This window comes from Vipera ursinii (assembly GCF_947247035.1).
Source record: "Vipera ursinii genome assembly, chromosome: 8".
Lineage (NCBI taxonomy): Eukaryota > Metazoa > Chordata > Lepidosauria > Squamata > Viperidae > Vipera > Vipera ursinii.
In genome coordinates, this window is record NC_139519.1 from 4,936,039 (window position 1) to 4,955,136 (window position 19,098).

At 43.9% G+C, this 19,098-nt stretch overlaps 1 protein-coding gene across 2 annotated transcripts; it reads right to left on the reverse strand.

The window, feature by feature from the left end:
* Positions 1 to 251: 251 nt before the first annotated feature.
* Positions 252 to 18,909, reverse strand: TMEM127 (transmembrane protein 127). Of its 2 annotated transcripts, none has more exons than XM_083368356.1 (4): positions 18,747 to 18,909; positions 13,851 to 14,271; positions 4,530 to 4,694; positions 252 to 3,115 (listed from the first exon to the last, which is right to left on the reverse strand). In XM_083368356.1, exons 2-4 carry the CDS (start codon positions 14,092 to 14,094, stop codon positions 2,808 to 2,810), a joined length of 717 nt encoding a protein of 238 aa, XP_083224482.1. In that variant the 5' UTR covers positions 14,095 to 14,271; positions 18,747 to 18,909; the 3' UTR covers positions 252 to 2,807. The 2 variants fall into 2 exon arrangements, with proteins under 2 accessions (XP_083224482.1, XP_083224483.1); XM_083368357.1 differs by lacking the exon at positions 18,747 to 18,909 and adding an exon at positions 18,242 to 18,406.
* Between the last annotated feature and the right edge of the window lie 189 nt (positions 18,910 to 19,098).

Consider the following 19,098-nt stretch of genomic DNA (forward strand, 5'->3'; position numbering starts at 1 on the left):
AGGCACACCAGCCTCTCGAATTCTGTCATCATCCCTTTATGAGCTGCACTTCAAATATTTGCTAAGAGGCAACTTACGCCATTGTTCTATTTTTTGTAGAAAAGGGAATCCAGTTTTTACCAATGGGAGTTAATCAACAGTGCTTCATCAGCGATGCTCTAGGGCAGGGGTAGGCAACCTTGGCTCTTTTATGACTCGTGGACTTCAACTCCCAGAATTCCTGAGCTGGCTCAGGAATTCTGGGAGTTGAAGTCCACGAGTCATAAAAGAGCCAAGGTTGCCTACCCCTCCTCTAGGGTCTAAAATGATCAGATGGAGATTGGTTTTTATCAGGTCCCACTATTTGAAAGAAGGCAGATTGGAGCCACCAGTTATTCTGAAGACGAATCGAGATGGAATAAGCTCCCTTTGGCACATGGAGGTGCTTCCTTTATTGCTTCCTGACTTGAGCCGGAAAAGGGGAAGAGAGCGAACACACTATTTTCCCATTTCTCCCTTCAAGATCCAAATAGCAACAGCACGTAGCAATAGCACTTAGACTTATATACCGCCTCATAGTGCTTTACAGCCTTCTCTAAGCAGTTTATAAAGTCAGCGTATTGCTCCCAACAATTTGGGTCCTCATTTTACCGACCTCGGAAGGATGGAAGGCCGAGTCAACCTTGAGCCGGTCAGGATCGAACTACTGGCAGTTGGCAGCCTGCAACACTGCCTTTTAACCACAGCGCCACCATGTCTCAAATACAAGAGACCAAGTGGAAATAGTAAAAGTATGCCCGTTTACAGCCAAATTGGCAGGAAGCAATCTGAAGGGAGCAAAAGGTCCTGCTGGCATCTCTGCGGGCTGTTTTATGAGCACAGGGAAAGCACAAAAGTGAAGTTGGGGCACCCAATTGAAAAAAAGGTCAGATTTCTTCTAGAACATTCCAGAACATTGTCCTTCTTGGCTTTTAAAAGATGATGTCTTTAGAGTCTTAATAAAAATTCTGTCCCAATTTTTCTCCCATGCAATTAATAGAAGAAGGAATGGGTCTTCTTCCCTCCATTTCCAACCCTGTATTTATACTGGTCGTATATTAACATGCTCAGGCTCTAGAGACTACCATGTGCTCTGCATGAACTGGCACAGATAAGAGGCAGACTAAAGTCTGCTCTAACTTTGAAAGACCAAATCTCTCTCTCTCTCTCTCTCTCTCTCTCTCTCTCTCTCTCTCTCTCTCTCTCTCTCTCTCTCTCTCTCACACACACACACACACACACACCAGGGCGGCTTCAACATCAATATCGTGGTAAACACCCTCCGACATCTCAGACAGGTTTCTCGGCATTATCTTTTCATCTAGTTGAATAGGAACAAACTTCCATCAAGTCAAGCCGGTTTTACTTTGTTTTACAATCTCAACTTTCTTTTAAAATACACACACACACACTCCTGGACAGGCTGCTCACTCACTCCGTTTCGTGTCAGTCAGTAAAAGCATGTTTTAGTGAATACAAAACATTGCTGGCTTATTTGAAGCAGGTTTACCTCAATGCAGAGAAAAAGGAAAAGGTTAACTATATATTCTCTTTGTACAGAAAGCGAACTCTGAAATGCTCTTTCAGGTCCTACCTGCAGCTAACCGGAGGACGTCTGCCTGTGAAACACGGGCGGGTCAGAAGGATCGGGCCAGAGGCGATGGTGAAGGTTTGAGATACAAAGGTGGAATCGGTTCGGGAAAGACATCCCGAAAAGGTAACTGTGGGAATCAAGCCCGGCATTCAGTATTTGCATATAGTCTGGACAACGGTGGTGGGGAAGAACGTGGTTCTGGTAGGTTGCCTTGCGGGAGGGGCTGAAGGCCTGGCGATTGTGCAGCAGGAATGCCAGATGGAAGGACAGCCCCGGAATTCCTTGCCAAAGGCAGAGGACCCCACTCTTAACCCAGGGAAAAACTCAGTAGCAGCAACATCCTGGAGCGTGCCAAGTTTTGTTGCCCCTTCCCACACCCCACTAGGGAAAGGGGAGGCTGCGAGAAGAGCAGAGAAAGTGCAAAAGGCTTCTGCGGAGTCGCAGGAGGCAGAATGTGGGAGTGGATGAAACCAGGGTGGAAGGAAACGTAACCCTGCTAGCTTTTCAGGAAGCACAAGTGTCACCTCTCCACAAACCAGTGCATAGAAAACGAGTCCCATCTTCCGGGGTGCCGAAGGCCAAGCCTGTTGGCCCGAGGGGTGAACGTCTGAGAGCCCCCTTCCGCTCTTCTCCCAAAGGAGAGAAGGCAGCTCTGCGGCTGGCGGTACAGGACGGCTGGATGCTCCGCTGCCCACCGGTGGGAAACGTCTTAGCGCAATGCCAAAAATGGCGGAACCCTTTCCTCCTCCCCCCACCCCCGCCCTTCCCCGTTCCATCAAGCTGTCTACGTGCCTTCCTTTCTGCATCCTCCTCATGAAGCAGCTCTCCTTTTCCTCTCTTCGGACCTCTCTCTGGAGCCCCTGAGCTCTGGCAGCTCTTTGCCGCTAGAAAACGCCGGGCAGTTCTTCTGGCCCCTGAATGCCCTGAGGTTCAAACCCCACCCCAACTGTCACTCAATTGCTTCAGAACACGACTGCTTCGGAGGTCACTGCAGGAGCGCGTCTTCTGCAGTCCTCTCCCTACACAGGAAATGGTAAAAGGGAGCAGATCCACCGGGGGGGGGCGGGGGGGGAGGGGGGGGTGAGGAAAAACACCTACAAGAGAAAGGAACGTACTCCCAAGCAATTGTGTGCAGGCTGACTTTTGGGACAGGCTGGAAGAAACCCCCTTGCCCCAGCCATCATTCGGGGAAGCGTTACGGCGTGTAGGCCGGAGGTGGCTGGAACTGGTTGATCCCTTCGTACTCGGCGGGGTAAGGTTCGTTCTCCTCCATCTCGGAGAGGAGCTCCAAGGCCTGCTCCTCCTCTTCAGTCGGGTAGTGGCGCAGCAGGTTGGCGGCCGTGGCCAGGATGGAGGCCCCGCCGGCTCCAGCCACCAGGTAAAAGCTTACGGCAAACGTAACGTAGACTTGCGAGCCGTGGTACTTCTTGTGCTGCTGCTGCTGTGCGAGAATCAGCTCCGACGCCCAGTAGCAAAACCCGATCACTGTGGCGCACTGCAGCACTGCGGGCAGAAGGAAAAGACGGATGGAAACATGGGGAATGAGGGCACGAGCAATGACTCTCAGGATGACACAGGGAAAGAAAGAAAGAAAGAAAGAAAGAAAGAAAGAAAGAAAGAAAGAAAGAAAGAAAGAAAGAAAGAAAGAAAGAAAGAAAGAAAGAAAGAAAGAAAGAGAAAGAGAGGAGCCAAATGCAGAAACTGAATACACTGCAAAAAAAGTGATTTCATGGCTTCCCAATAATTTTGTTAGGCCCTGATAAACGTCACTTTGAGGCGATTTTGTGGCAAGGGCTAAAGACTGGGTTGTGCCCATGGAGAAAGAAAGAAGAGTTTAGCAGTCTTCTTAGTCCAACTAACTGTGCCTTCAATGCAGATGGGACTCGGTAAAGTAATAGGGCGCATAAGCTCTAAAATTTCATGAGGGGGAAAATTAACACTGTAGGAACACGCAAAAGCAGACATGTCAAACACAAGGCCAGGGCCCGGATCCGGCCCGCAAAGTGGTTTCATGTGGCCCGCAAAGCCATCCTGGAAACAGTGAGGGAACGGCCCCCACTGCCTTGGCCCTGGCTACTTTAATCAACTTGGGGATTCTGGAAAGGAGTTTCTAAGAAGTGGCATCTTATTTGTATTCTCTACCTTATTTCACATGAGGCTTAAAAAAAGTTCTATTATCATAACTTTTTAAGAATACGGAATAATAGAGTAGGAAGGGACCTTGGAGGTCTTCTAGTCCAACCCGCTACTTGAGCAGGAGACCCTATACCATTTTGGACAGATGGCTGCCTATCTATTCTTAAAAGCCTCCAGTGATGGAGCCCCTACAACTTCTGGAGGCAAGCCGTTCCACTGGTTAATTGTTCTCACTGTCAAGAAATTTCTCCTTAGTTCTAGGTCAGACATGTCAAACACAAGGCCCGGGGGCCAGATCCGGCCCGCGAAGTGGTTTCATGTGGCCCGCGAAGCCATCCTGGAAAGAGTGAGGGAATGGCCCCCACTGCCTTGGCCCTGGCCCAGAGACCCTCCTCCTGCCAGAGACCCTCAGATCTGTCCCACTCCTGCCCAGGCCCCCATAGGCACCCTTGATGCGAACGATGTAGAGCTGGCCACGCCCACCCAGTAGGCCATACGCACTCTAGCCACGCCCACCCAGTAGGCCACGCCCACCCTTGCTATACCCACCCGGCCCCTTGAGGGCAACCGCAATGCTGATGCGGCCGTCAATGAAATGGAGTTTGACAGCCCTGCGCAAAAGGGTCTGCTCAAGGCTCAAGATAAAGCGTATACGGGGAAAGATGTAAGTATCTGATGGACCAGTAAGAGAAATGGCCGGCTGTGGGACCCCCACGAGGGCCCCATGGAAGCTCCCCAAAGGAACACAAAGCGTAACGCAAAGCCAAGGCTCCCCAGCTACCTGTAAGGATGTGAGCAAATGCGTAACGCCGAGTAATCTTCAGTGCAGGATGTTTGGGCCCAAAGACGTCGAGAAGGAAAGCCGAAAGGCTACAGATGATTCCCAAGAAGCAGAAAGCAGCAATAACCCGAAGTAACAACACCGTCTGGGGGTTCATGCAGTAGTCTGGAAGGAGGGGGAGAGAATCAAAAAGTAGCTTGCGTTAGTGGCATGACTTCTGATCAGAGACGCCTCATCACGTCACAAATTCAGAAATGTCTACGGTACAATGCCATATTATTTACTGAATATTCTGATTCCAACAAAGCCTTCTGTTACTGGGATATTCTTCAGAGATGGATAATTTGTCTTTCGGAATTGCCCAGTGAAGCTCTTACTCAGGATTCTAAAAATTCACCTATCTCGAGGAGTCAAAAGTTACAGAAGGCTGAGTTGGGTGGAAGGAAAATATCTCAAACTCTGTGGTTTATAAAAAAAAGTGTGTTTAATGGATGAAAATGAATTATTGTGAAGGTTATCCTAAAGACAAAAATAAAACTTTCTTAGCGTTACTTAGACAAACAGCAAAGTCTTTCTTTGTTTTATGCTGGTCCACCATAAAACGCAGCAGCATGAAACGCTATAACCTGGTACAAATTTTATCCTTAAGATGCACCTGCTTGAGCTAAAACAAATGTCTTTCCCATATGAATATAGAACGTAATAAGATTTCCCCCCCAGACTCTCCAAAAATCCAGTACCAAGTCACATCACCTTATTTAAAACTGCAACTCAGTCTCCATTTGACGAAACACACACAGAGAGAGTTTTCTGCTTGGCTTTTCAGTGAAATGAGGACTGCCTCCCTAGTTTTATGGGGTAAATATTGTACATTTCTTCATACCTAGGAATATTAACAAGTACTTTATAGGAATCTTTAGGTATTTATGTCAATTTGGAATGGCTGCCTATCTTGCAAACAGTGATACTAAATAGCTAGCAGAATTATTTATTTATTTATTTATTTATTATTGGGACTTATATGCCGCCCTATCTCCCGAAAGGACTCAGGGCGGCTAACAACAATAAAACATAATAATACAAATGTTAAAAAAAAAGATTAAACTAACAAGCCCCAGTGATAAAATATTAAAAACATTTTTTAAAAAACAAACAAACCCCTATCGTCAGTCCAGGTCAGCCTGATGGAAAAGAAATGTTATAATTAGAAGTGTTATTGAAAACAGCTATTACAAGAAGCATAATATATATATATACCGGTGTATGTATGTGTATATATATATATATATATATATATATATATATATATATATATATATATATATATATATACACACACACACCATTATATATATAATGGCTATACTAGTTGATCAAGAGTGAATTCAGCACTTTAACAGCAGGACCCCAAGAATGAACGCTCCTGAGTTGGCAAAACTCAGCATGAAATAAAATAAGCTTCCAAGTGACTGCAAGCAGTTAGCTTGTTTTTCCTTCAAATAAATTATCCTTTAGGGTGGCCAATAAACAAATTCACACTTGTACGCTATTTCCAATTGTCTGCAGTAATAACAAAAAGCAGGGCAGTTGTCCTGAGATTATTTCGCTGATCACCGAGAGTTCATTTTTGCTCGGCTGCGTTCTTCTTATGACCACAGCCTGTTTTCGGTGCCTTTGAGCCGGATGCGCGACTCACCCCGGCTTCTTTCCAGCTTCCTCTGCGATGCAGAATTTCCCTCAAGTCTTTTTTTTTTTTGTCTTGTTTTGATAATGATGTTGGACTCCTACTTCAACCACTGCTCAGATCAAGAGTTGCTTCACTCTGGCGGTTTCCTCAAGGACCCCTTCAACTACTTAAATGTGCTTCAGTGGCTATCGCCATGGCAACAAGGAAAACCATTAAAAACTCCCATTAATGATGATGATGATGATGATGATAACTTTATTGTCACTTTGAATGTACACCAATCGGCATACCTCAAAATGAAATTTCGTTGCATACAGCTCTCAAAGGGTCACCACCTCCGATATATACTCCTTGTTCGGGGCCCGCTCAAATTTCACATTGTCCATTTTAGTCTCTTAAGGAGTGAACGATGGCAAACAGGACAGATGGAAATGGGGCTCCATGTGGATTAGCCCTCAAATTCGCTTGTATTCCGACAACCTCGCCTTCTTTCCCTTTTCTGATCCTGACTCTTCCACCTTTTCCTTAAAGAGGCCTTGCTTCTTTTCGCCCCTGGAGCACGCTGCCGCCGCCACCAACTCCTCCAAAAGCCTCTCTCTTCCTCTGGGCCTGCCGACAGCCTCATCCAGTTCCTTTGCTCCATAAGCTCCAGGTCCTCTCTGCCTCCTCTGGAAACAGCCCTGATTTGCAATAGAATCCATCACTGGGCCAGCAGTCAGATCTTGCTGCTGGCAGAACAAATTCAAACAGCGCCAACGACTTTTAACGGTCTCACCAACAGTTCCAAAACAACTAGAAACTCGCCAGGCCAGCAAAGATTGTCGGTCGTATGTCGTATGTTACCTTAGTTACACCATGTTGCTCAAATGCATTAAAATCTTCCTGATCATGTGGCCTATAGCCCTTACTATCCCTCCCAAAACTATTCGCCTTCAAGAGCCAATGCAGCCGCAGCCATTCCAGGCGCCGCCATCTTAGAATGGCAGGATAAAACGGCCAGTTGGATCTAGTGGTTTAAGCACCAGGTGAGAAAGTGGGAGACGGTGAGTTGTAGTCCTGCCTGAGGCATGAAAGCCAGCTAAGTGACTGGGTCAATCACTAGGAGGCTGAGAATTCTAGTCCTGGGACAGTCTCTCTCTCTCTCTCTCAGCCCACTTAACTCATAGGGTGCTTGTGGGGAAAATAGGAGCAGGCCTTGGATATGTCTGCTGCCAAGAAAGAAAGAAAAGAGAGAGAGAGAGGGAGAGGGGGGGGAAGAGGGAGGGAAGGGAGGGAGGGAGGGAGGGAGGGAGGGAAGGAAGGAAGGAAGGAAGGAAGGAAGGAAGGAAGGAAGGAAGGAAGGAAGGAAGGAAGGAAAGAAAGAAGAAAGAAGAAAGAATGAAAGAAAAGAAAGGAAAGGAAAGGAAAGAAAAAGAAAGAACAAAAAAGAAAGAAAAAAGAAAGGAAAGGAAAGGAAAGGAAAGGAAAGGAAAGGAAAGGAAAGGAAAGGAAAGGAAAGGGATGGAGGGAAGGAAGGAAGGAAGGAAGGAAGGAAGGAAGGAAGGAAGGAAGGAAAGGACGAAAGGAAGAAAAGAAAAAGAAAGAAAGAAAGAAAAGAGAGAGAGAGAAAGGAAGGAAGGAAGGAAGGAAAAAAAGAAAGAAAGAAAGAAAGAAAGAAAGAAGAAAGAAAGAAAGAAAGAAAGAAAGAAAGAAAGAAAGAAAGAAAGAAAGAAAGAAAGAAAGAAAGAAAGAAAGAAAGAAAGAGATGCAGGTAAGGTAGGCCCATGCCAATCCCTGAGAATCCAAAAGGCCACTTCCTGTACACTTGAGAGGGGTGGCCTTCTTGAATGAAACCAACCTCCCTTACAGACTAACACTGAGACTGGGCAACACGCTGCTTCTGGATGTCCAAGCAGCCCCAAAATCTTCCTTCAGCATCTCAGGCCCCTCTCTCTTTCTGTGCATTTATTTATAATATTAGATTTTTATCCCACCTTTATTACTTTATAAGTAACTCAAAAAGGGAAACATACCTAATACTCGAATTCCTCCTCTTTTCCCCAGAACAGCAGCCTTGTGAGGTGGGTTGGGTTGAGAGAGAGGGCCTGGCCCAGTCATTCCTCAGGCGGGACTAGAACTCACCGTCTCCTGGTTTCTAGGCCTGAACCACTCGGCCTCCCTCCCCCCTCCGATTCCCAGCTGGGCCCTCCATATTCTTCAGAGGGAAAAAGGAACAGGGCGCAACTCAGCAGTTTCCCAAAAGCTCACGGAAACTTTGTGAACAAGAGATGGGTCAGTAAGCTTGGGTCAACACGGAAGGCAAGGGAGAACGATCAGAAGGGCTGAGGAGGCAGTACAATACTTGGGAGAGTTAATTTATTCACATTTCTATCGTATCTTCTGATGCTGTAGTGTAGTGCATCACAACTATCTCAGGAAATGCCAGACTGTAGCCATAATCGGACGGCTGAGTGTGTCAAGCACAACACTCCAAGCCTGAAAGTGGCCAGCAGCCCCAAAGACTGCATTCCTTTTATAACAGGGGCTCTTCCAGCGAACAGGATCCAGAAAACAAGGGATTAACGCTTTCATAACCCGTCAATGCTATGTCTAGCCTTCGGTTTGGTCCCCAGGCATGATTTAAGGTCCAGGAGCTTGTTCTGTAACTGCTTAATTCTTGACTTTTTAGAAGTTAAGTTTGGCGTCATCTCCCCAGTTTCAAAGCTACTAAAATTCTTTTTCCAGAAATAATCTGCCAAGCTGCCATCAGAGATGCAACTGGAGGTGCATTAAGCGTTGTTTTGCAAAATCAGGTCTCTTGAATTAAAAGATAAGTTCTCCAAGTCCTGGCCTAGGCATTTATTCCTCATGTTCACCCCCAGGCATCTAGATAGCCTTCCCTTGCTCTCAGAACATGCAAAGAAGGCTAAATTTAGGACAAAAATATTCAAATGCTTCTTTCATCAGGCATGTAAATGACCACTTGCTTACCGAGCAAAAGTTTTTTCTGTGTCTAGAAAGCAAATCTTTGTAAGTGGGTAAAATTGTGAAACTGCCTTTAATTCATCTATGTGTTAAATACAGTAACAGATGGTTGGTTGACAGAGGGATTTGAAGACTAGTGTAATATTTGGGCTAACCTATTGACTTTTTGAAAAAGAAAATTCTTTCAATTTCTATATAAGATGTTGGGTTGATTCGATTATTAAATAGAGATCTCCTCATCTGAAATATTTGTTTTCTTTATTTGTAGACCAGTTATGTAAAGGGAGGAGAATTTGTCAGGGTTTATTTTTATTTTCTTTCAGCATCCAGTCAGGGTGGATATTTTTTTTAAGTTTAATGTTGAATGTTTGGGTCATTGTTTTTCTCCGCCTCCCCCCCTTTTATATACATTTTCTTTTTTTGTTGTTGTTACTGTTGGATGTATGTTTTTTTTTGGGGGGGGGGTTTCTGTTTTGTATTTTATTCTCACTGATAAAACATAATAAATATATATTAAAAAGGACACTTCTTTTAATTCAGATCCATAACTGCTGGTGCAGATATCAAGTGGCAGGTGGATTAATAGAAATGTTCATTGTTTATTAATTTTGGTGGAAGGAAGGCTGATTTATTGGTTGACTCCACTGTGTTCCATCTTGTCAAATGGTGGGGCTGTGAATTAGTAAGATTTACTTCTTCAGGAAGCAACTCAGTGGGCATAGAGCTCATGAATGTCAAAAAATGCTCTTAAATTTGATTTATATTTTTAACGCTCACAATTTTCCTCTCTCCAAAACCAACTTCTGGAGAACAAGAACAAGGATACCGGGATTTTAAACAAGTGCCAAGAACTGCTTTTCACTGTTCCCCAATCTGTTCCATGCAGGTCCTCACAATTGAAGGAACTGAAATTCCTGTGTTAATGCCAGTTCGCCATAGTTACAAGTAACAATAAAAAAATCCATAATGTGCTCAGTTTTAAGATGTTTCACATGGAGCAAGTACCACACTCATAATCAGAATTATATATCAGAATTTGATATATGTACAATAAGACTAATTGTCTTAGCCAGCAACGATTCAACCTCATTTTAGTAGGAAAAAAACTAGCCCAATTAACTGGACTCCCTGTGAATATGAGTTATTTGGTGGGATAGCATGTACAGAAAGGAACAAACAAACCTGGGCTTCTGACAAAAATAATTACTTTTAAAATGGAGATTGCAGAAAAACAAGTGAGGGTAGAGGAAAGTTAAACAAGCAATGAGAATCTGAACCTCTGGCTGATTTCCTTCATCTTCACTTTGGTCAGGGTTAGGGTTAATCCCCCTAAGTAGAGCAGACCAAGAAATCATCTAGTTTTCGTCATGTATATGTATACATTCGAACTACTGTGAAGTTTCTCTGTGTCGTGTGTGTGTGTGTGTGTGTGTGTGCGTGTGCGCATAATGGTATTTTTTTGAAAGCTGAATGCAACGAAATTTCATTTTAATGTATAGTGATTAGTGTACATTTAAAGTGACAATCAAGGGACGCGGTGGCTCAGTGGGTTAGGACGCTGAGCTTGTCGATCAGAAGGTCGGCAGTTTGGCGGGTCGAATCCCGAGTGCCGCGTAGCAGAGTGAGCGCCTGCTACTCGTCCTAGCTTCTGCCAACCTAGCAGTTCGAAAGCACGTAAAAATGCAAGTAGAAAAATAGGGACCACTCCGGTGGGAAGGTAACGGCGTTCCGTGCGCCTTTGGCGTCTAGTCATGCCGGCCACATGACCACGGAGACATCCTCGGACAAGCGCTGGCTCTTCGACTTTGAAACAGAGATGAGCACCGGCCCCTAGAGTTGGAAACGACTAGCACGCACGTGCGGGGGAACCTTTACCTTTTTAAAGTGACAATATTCTATTCTATTCTATTCTATTCTAAATTCCATCCCTATTCTATTCTATTCTATTCTATTCTATTCTATTCTATTCTACTCTTTATTCCATATTCTATTCTGTTCTATTCTATTCTATTCTGTTCTATTTTATTCTACTCTTTATTCCATATTCTATTCTGTTCTGTTCTATTCTATTCTGTATTCCATATTCTATTCTGTTCTGTTCTGTTCTATTCTATTTTATTCTACTCTTTATTCCATATTCTATTCTGTTCTGTTCTATTCTATTCTATTCTGTATTCCATATTCTATTCTATTCTAAATTCCATCCCATTTCTATTCTATTCTATTCTAATCATTCCATTCTATTTATTCCTATTTCTATTATTTCTATTATTTCTATTATTTCTTATTCTATTCTATTCTATTCTATTCTATTCTATTCTATTCTATTCTATTCTATTCTATTCTATTCTATTCTATTCTATTCTACTCTTTATTCCATATTCTATTCTGTTCTATTCTATTCTATTCTGTTCTGTTCTGTTCTATTCTATTTTATTCTACTCTTTATTCCATATTCTATTCTGTTCTGTTCTGTTCTATTCTATTCTGTATTCCATATTCTATTCTGTTCTATTCTATTCTATTTTATTCTACTCTTTATTCCATATTCTATTCTGTTCTGTTCTATTCTATTCTATTCTGTATTCCATATTCTATTCTATTCTAAATTCCATCCCATTTCTATTCTATTCTATTCTAATCATTCCATTCTATTTATTCCTATTTCTATTATTTCTATTATTTCTTATTCTATTCTATTCTATTCTATTCTATTCTATTCTATTCTATTCTATTCTATTCTATTCTATTCTATTCTATTCTATTCCTAACTCCACAAGAAGGCTCAGTCCTTACTGAGACTGATGAGTCAGTGTAGCAAAGCAACAACACTACTATTAACAATAATGTATGAAGCTTATACGCTGCCTGACTCTCAATGGCTCACAACAATTAAAATGAAATCAATACAACGTAGCAATAGCTTCCAAAGGTTTAGTCATCTCCCTTTAAAAAAAAATGTTCCAGCCACTTTTGGCTAGGTAACCAACTTCTTTATTTCTATCAAGGTCATTTTCCTTCCTCTTTACATCTAGGGAACTATAGGGTTAAACTACAGTGTTCATGGGAACCACTGCTTGCTTCAGAGGAAAAGTGACCTTTATGCAAGCTTCTGAGATTTCCAGGAAAACAGAAACAAACAAACAACAAAAAAGCCAAATAATTTCTTCATGTCATGGTAGAATAGGAGGACCTGAAGTATCTGACAAAACCTTTCAAAGGGCAGTCTTTTAGGAAAGGCAGACTGCTAGAAAAGTACTGACAACCAGCTAGTTGTACAGCTGAAAATTAAGTATTAAGCAAGGTCTGAATTTATCTTGACTAGTTGTTGATTGGTGGAGACCACTCCCACTCACAATTTTATTTTGCATCCTACTTAACAAGTAGGTTCTTCATGCAGGGCTGTCCAACCTTGGCGACTTTACGGCTTGTGGACTTCAACTCCTCAAGCTGGCTGAGGAATTCTGGGAACTGAAATCCACAAGTCGTAAAGTCGCCAAGCTTGGAGGCCCCTTTGCTTTACGGGATACCAGCATCAAGCTGAATAAGAAACGACAACGACCGGGAAGAAGCTGTGTGTGTGGAAAGAGGGCTGAAGCACTAAGTTATTTGAACAGAACAACAATTGTGCACTTTGTTCCCTATGTAATAATGGCAAACCTGCCAGTATACGATTTGTTTGTATTCCAAATACAGCTTTATGAAAAAGATGGGACACCTGTTCCAAGACTGGCTCAAAGTGAATCAAAACCGGATGCCTGATCTTCCCCAGGTGACCCAGTTTGGCTGTAATCCTGCTTACTTGAAAGGAGGCACACATATGAAATTGCAGTCTGATAAAGTCAAGAATGTGGGGACCACAACCGCTGAATGTCACAAGTTGTGTTAGAGGTGGTTCTCAATGTACCATCAACCGTTCAGGGACCGCTCGAAGTTACAATAGCACTGGGAAAAAATGTGACTTAGGGACCATTTTTCACACTTTCAACCGCTGCATCATCCCTGTGGTCCACATGGTCAAAATTCAGGCACTTGACAAGTGGCATTTTTGCGACCTTGCTGGACGGCTTCCGACAAGCTAAGTCAATGGAAGACAGATTTGCTTAATGACTGTACGGTTCACTTAACAGCTACAATGATTTATTAACTGTGGCAAAAAAAAGATTGTAAAATGAGGCACAGCTCACTAATTGCCTTGCTTAGCAACAGAAAAGTGGAGCTCAACTGTGGCTGTAAGTTGAGGATCACCTGTCCCCTATTTATTATCTCTGGATTAATAGCTCAGAACCTCAGAAATCTGCTTGCTGAACCTCAAGATTTAACATTAGGGAGAAGACAGTGAAATTCTCTTTAAGATGAAGCAGAAATTTCCTTTCCACCGGCAGATCTTCACAAGAAATGCGTTTTCCCCTTTGCAAGCAATTAGTTTAAACCTGCAGCACATCTATCACCTAGGTCAGTATTTCTCAGCTTTATGGACTTCAATCCCCAGAATTCCCCAGCCGGAATGCCTAATTCCACAATCTTTAAGTTGGTGAGGTTGAAAAACACTGACCTACAGTAGGTGACCGTGACTCTGGCCAAATAAAGAGCAGAGAATCAGACACACAGGCCAATCTATAGTCATCTTTAAGAACCCCAATCCAGTCCCTTTTTCATTTCCTTCTCACCTTTAAGTAGATCCGGGTCAATGTATCCCAGCACATCAGCAACACCCAGCTCCTGGCGAGAACAAGTGCCCCCATGAATCCGTAGCCAGGCGGGCTCTGCCAAGGCAGTACAAAGGGCAGTTATCGAGAGGGCCCCAGGCAAGGCAGACGCCAGGCTCCTTTCGGGTTGCTTCGGCAAGGCACTCCCGTCTTGCCCTCTTCGCCTTCGGCCGCTGGGCAACACTGAACCACTTGGAGTATACATGGATCTCCTTTGGGATGTCCGGCCAAATAAATCCAATGCAACAATGAAGACTGAATGTCACTTGAGATTTTCAGAGGTAAGTACTGCCAGTGCTACTGGGTACTAGCCAGGAGACAGCAGATTAACAAAAGGGCTGCAGACAAGACATAACATCAGAAGAGGGCTGGTCTCTGGATTCTGTTGAGGAAGCAAAAAGAGACAATGGATGATGCGCAGATACAAGACGAGACCAGAAATTATTGTTTCTAACTGGCCACGGTATGGATCGATGCATCTAAGTTCAGTTCTAGCTACCAGAGTTTAATTTTTGGGCTGGAAAATGTGACGGACATTTGCCAAGGTCAAGCAGAGAAAAAACAACAAAAATGGATCCCAACCTTAAAGGCACATGAAGGTGCTTGGAATCTGGGTTAGCAAAAATATGAAGGACTACAATAATTCTCAGACCGAAGAAATGGATTAAGCCCAATAGTCACAAGGATATTTTCTTTAAAGGAATGGGGGTCGGGCGCAGTATTTTCACAAAACATTCCTTTGTCTTTCGTTTTAAGACCACTAACATATAAAAACAGTCTGACAAAGGCAACACATGTCTCCACCATACTGACAGAATATGTGTAATACTCAAGAGAATTATTGAAGATACTAGCCGCCATTTGAGGAATATAAACACATGGGAGCTCTTACTCTCAAGGCCACTGTATCTTCACACACTCTTTTGTTTTCAGCAAAGCAATCTGTGCCAATTGGAGTATTTCTCAACACTATGCAGATTTCAATTAATTGGGGAAAAAGGGGGGTTCTCACATATTACCCCTAACTGATAAGAAGCAACTCTTTCCTTAACCACTCTTAAATAGCATTACCATGTATTGTATCTATTTACTGAACCAAATTACCTTTAAAGAGTGGCTAATTAAGGCCAAAGAAAATGAAACATTCATCTATGGAATGAATATGCAACTGCAATTTAGCCACATATCTGAACAAGAAAAATACATTTTGTCCATTTACACTGACAATTTCTTTCTCTACATGCTGCTTCCAACACTGTTTATCTTTTGGCCTCAAGCCAGGAATAAGCCACTTTGCTGGGTGCTGTTAGCTCTCTCTAGGATCTTCCTAAGAGAAAGATGCTGTGGGCACAGACACCACAGTTCCCTGCCAGACTCATTTTAACCTTGCAACCTAGCGTGCACAAGGCTGGAGGATATTAAATTTTTAATTAGGAAACAATTCAGGTCAGAAATAATTCAGTCAAAGTTCGATGCTTGCAGACTTAATAGAAGGAGCAAACTTTCTTCCATGTCCTCTTCCAGAATTGATTTTTATAAACAGCTCAATAATTAAAAGAATGAAAAAAAACCATATACGTTACTGAATGCAATCCATGCTCAGGGCAGGAATCCAAACTGTAGTGCAGTTTGGATTCCACAATTGAGCCCAAAATTTCCATTGCTAAGCCACCGCCACCGTGTGCAAAAAAATAAAAAAGGTTCAATCAATCAATCAATTTCAACTTCTTGCGGGGAAAAAAAAATCTCGCAAAGTTGGAATTGATTGATTGAACTTTTTAGCCCCACCCAGTCTGCTGTTACCACCGCAGCCACGCCCACCCAATAGGCCACGCCCACCCAGCACCCGCCGATACATAAGTGAGTTTTGGGTTGCAGTTTGGGCACTCGGTCTCTAAAAGGTTCGCCATCCCTGCTATAAGGTTTTTCCCAACATTCAGCCAGAATCTGTCTCCCTGTGACTTTTATTCCAACAGAATGACAGAGAACAGATTGTGGCTTTCTTCTTCCTGTATTACATCTCGCCTTAAGGAATTTTTCTCAAGGCAACACACACACTTCCTCTTCATAAGGCTTAGCTTCCAGTCCTCTGATTATTCTCACTGCCATTCTCTATATCAGACATGTCAAACACAAGGACCGGGGGCCGGATCCAGCCCGCGAAGTGGTTTCATGTGGCCCACGAAGCCATCCTGGAAACAGTGAGGGAACGGCCCCCACTGCCATGGCCCTGGCCCAGAGACCCTCCTTCTGCCAGAGACCCTCAGATCTGTCCCACTCCTGCCCGGGCCCCCCCATAGGCACCCTTGATGCGAAAGATGTAGAGCTGGCCATGCCCACCCTGGCCATACCCACCCGGCGCCCTGAGGGCAACCACAATGCTGATGCGGCCCTCAATGAAATTGAATTTGACACCCCTGCTCTATATACTCACAGAATAATAGAGTTGGAAGAGACCCTGGAGATCTTCTAGTCCATCCCCCAACTCAAGCAGGATCCCCTTGAACCGTTTGGAACTGGCCCACGGGAGTGCAGGCGCATTTGCGTCCATCTGCATGAGCAGTGGGAGCGCATACCCACCGCTTGTGCAAACAGAGTTGCGTGCATGTGCACTTGCCTTCCGCTTGCATGGAACCATCCCTTCTCCAGGCACCGACTGGTCCACAAAGACAGAAAGGTTGGGGAACTCTGCTCTATACCATTTAAGAGAATTTATTTATTATTTTTATTTTAATTCCATTTATATCCCGCCCTTCTCCGAAGACTCAGGGCGGCTTACAAGCTTAGCAGTAGCCTTCATTCTATGTATATGCCTGCTTATTAGGGCTTTCACACACACCCCAAGCGGCATTATTACAAAGTCAGCTTAATTGCCCCCAACAATCTCTTGTTAAAAACCTCCAGTGCTCAGAATTGGACATAATACTCGGTGAAGAATCTGAGCAATGCAGAACAGAACTATTTCTTTCCTGTGATTTGGAAAATACACATTGATCTCTATCACAGCACACAAGTGCATTTACATTTTAGAAGATAATCATACTGACTTTTAGCATCCCATCGTATGGACTCACACTCAGCTACAATTTTCACATCCAGAATTCCTCATTCTAAATTTCCACATTTTATCTGTTTTTTCCCCAGTTTAGCAATTGTGATTATTAAAATTTGTTCTGTTAATCTTAACCTGCTTCTATTTTGAATTTTCTTTTGGTCTGCTTTCTCTTTCAGTTTTGTACAATCTACACTTTTTATTCCATTTAACCAAGTATTCTTGCAAATTTAAAACCAATTAAACCCAATCATTTGATCAGGAGACCCCACTTTTCCAAGTGACAACTAGTACTAATTATATTTTTACACAGTCATCTTATAATAAAGCTTTTAGATCAGGCCTTCCTGACGTGAACAATGAATGTTGCAGCAGAACACATTTGGAAGATTCCACTTTGAACCTGGCCAGATGAAAAGCTAACCACCATTCCCTAAAAAAAATTGTGCCTGGGAAAGCAGGAGGAGGATAAAAGGTTCTGGATACGTAGTTGTTCAAATCCAAACTGCACAATTCTGTAGTGGAGCCTTTGAGAGGCCAAAAAAGAATCTTTCTCTGTCCTTCCCAAACCCCGATTTCCTTTTTCCAGCATTCTCTGACCATGTCATTTTTTTTCTCTGGCTGCAATTTAAGTGTTGGCCAACACAGAGGAGTGACTCTCAAGTTACAGGTTACTTTTACTGCCTTCAACAACATAAAAGATGGGCAGTCTATGATCCTGCAGTGATAACAAGGTTTTTTTTTTAATTTGCTTCCTGGTATTTCCTGCCCCATGTTGCTAAATTTTATTTTAACTAGTACTATTTACTATTACCTTTTTTAAACTTGTTTTAATAACTCATATGTCAGAGTCACATGGTGACCAAGGACCATCTCAACAGCCAACAAGAAAGTTTGTGATAAATATTTATATACGTATAGGTGAGTGTGCATGTGTATATCTTAACTTGGGTATTTATTGTATGTTATTGTTGTTAGCCGTCCTGAGTCCTTCGGGAGATAGGGCGGCATATAAGTCATAATAATAATAATAATAATAATAATAATGATAATAATATTAATAATAATAATAATAATAATAATAATAATAATAATAATAATAATAATAATATCTATGTGTGTGTACCTGTATATGTGGGTTTATATATATATATTCCTTTGAGAGCGGGCATCAGAATTTCATTTTTTAATGTGTGCCAGTTTATTTATTTAGCGTATGGCTGGTCACACACAGAATTAAATTAATGTGTGCCAGTGTATTCACAGAAAAAAAGGGACAGTGAAGATGATCTTATCTCACCTGAACCAATACATTCTATAAAGAAAAATAGCACTCTTGAGGCTCAGCTGGCTGCACATCGAGTACTCTCAACTGCACCCCCCAATTCACCCCTCATCCTCGTCCTCATCGAGGGTCTAACCCAGGGGTCGGCAACCTCGGCTCTTTTATGACTCGTGGACTTCAACTCCCAGAATTCCTGAGCCAGCTCTGCTGGCTCAGGAATTCTGGGAGTTGAAGTCCACGAGTCATAAAAGAGCCGAGGTTGCCGACCCCTGGTCTAACCACATCAGCATCCCAACTCTGTTGCCCGGGTTCACGCAACCCGAAACCCGGCTCAACGAATCCCAGAAGCCCACAACCCAAAGGACGAGCCCCATTCCAGGCCGGTCGCGTGAAGAGAGACCGTCCGGGTTCACACGACGCACAGCGCAGTTGGGGGTGGAGAGGAGCGGGACGTCCCCTCAGACCCCGACTCGCTCCGGGCCAGACCGAGCAGCGCCGCCCTCCCGCGCGCCCTCCTCACCGCTGCCGCTCCCGAGGGAGGCCTGAGCCGCGGCAGGCCTCCGCTCCGTGGGGCTGCCCTCGCGACCGCGCCGAGGGGCCGCCGAGCCTGACAAAGCCGCCTCTCCCTCCGCTTCCCGGCCGCCGCCGCCGCCGCGCTTCCGCTTCCGCCCCCTCGAGGCGACGTCACGGCGTTGGGTGGCGCCCGCGTGACGTCACGGCGTTGGGTGGCGCCCGCGTGACGTCACGGCGTCGCGTTGCCCCCGCCCTCGGCGGTCGCCTCAGAAAACCGAAGGGACTGCCGTTAACTTGTACTGTTCCCCACCACAACACACACACGCACAAACGCGCCAACGCACACCGAGTTGGCAGAA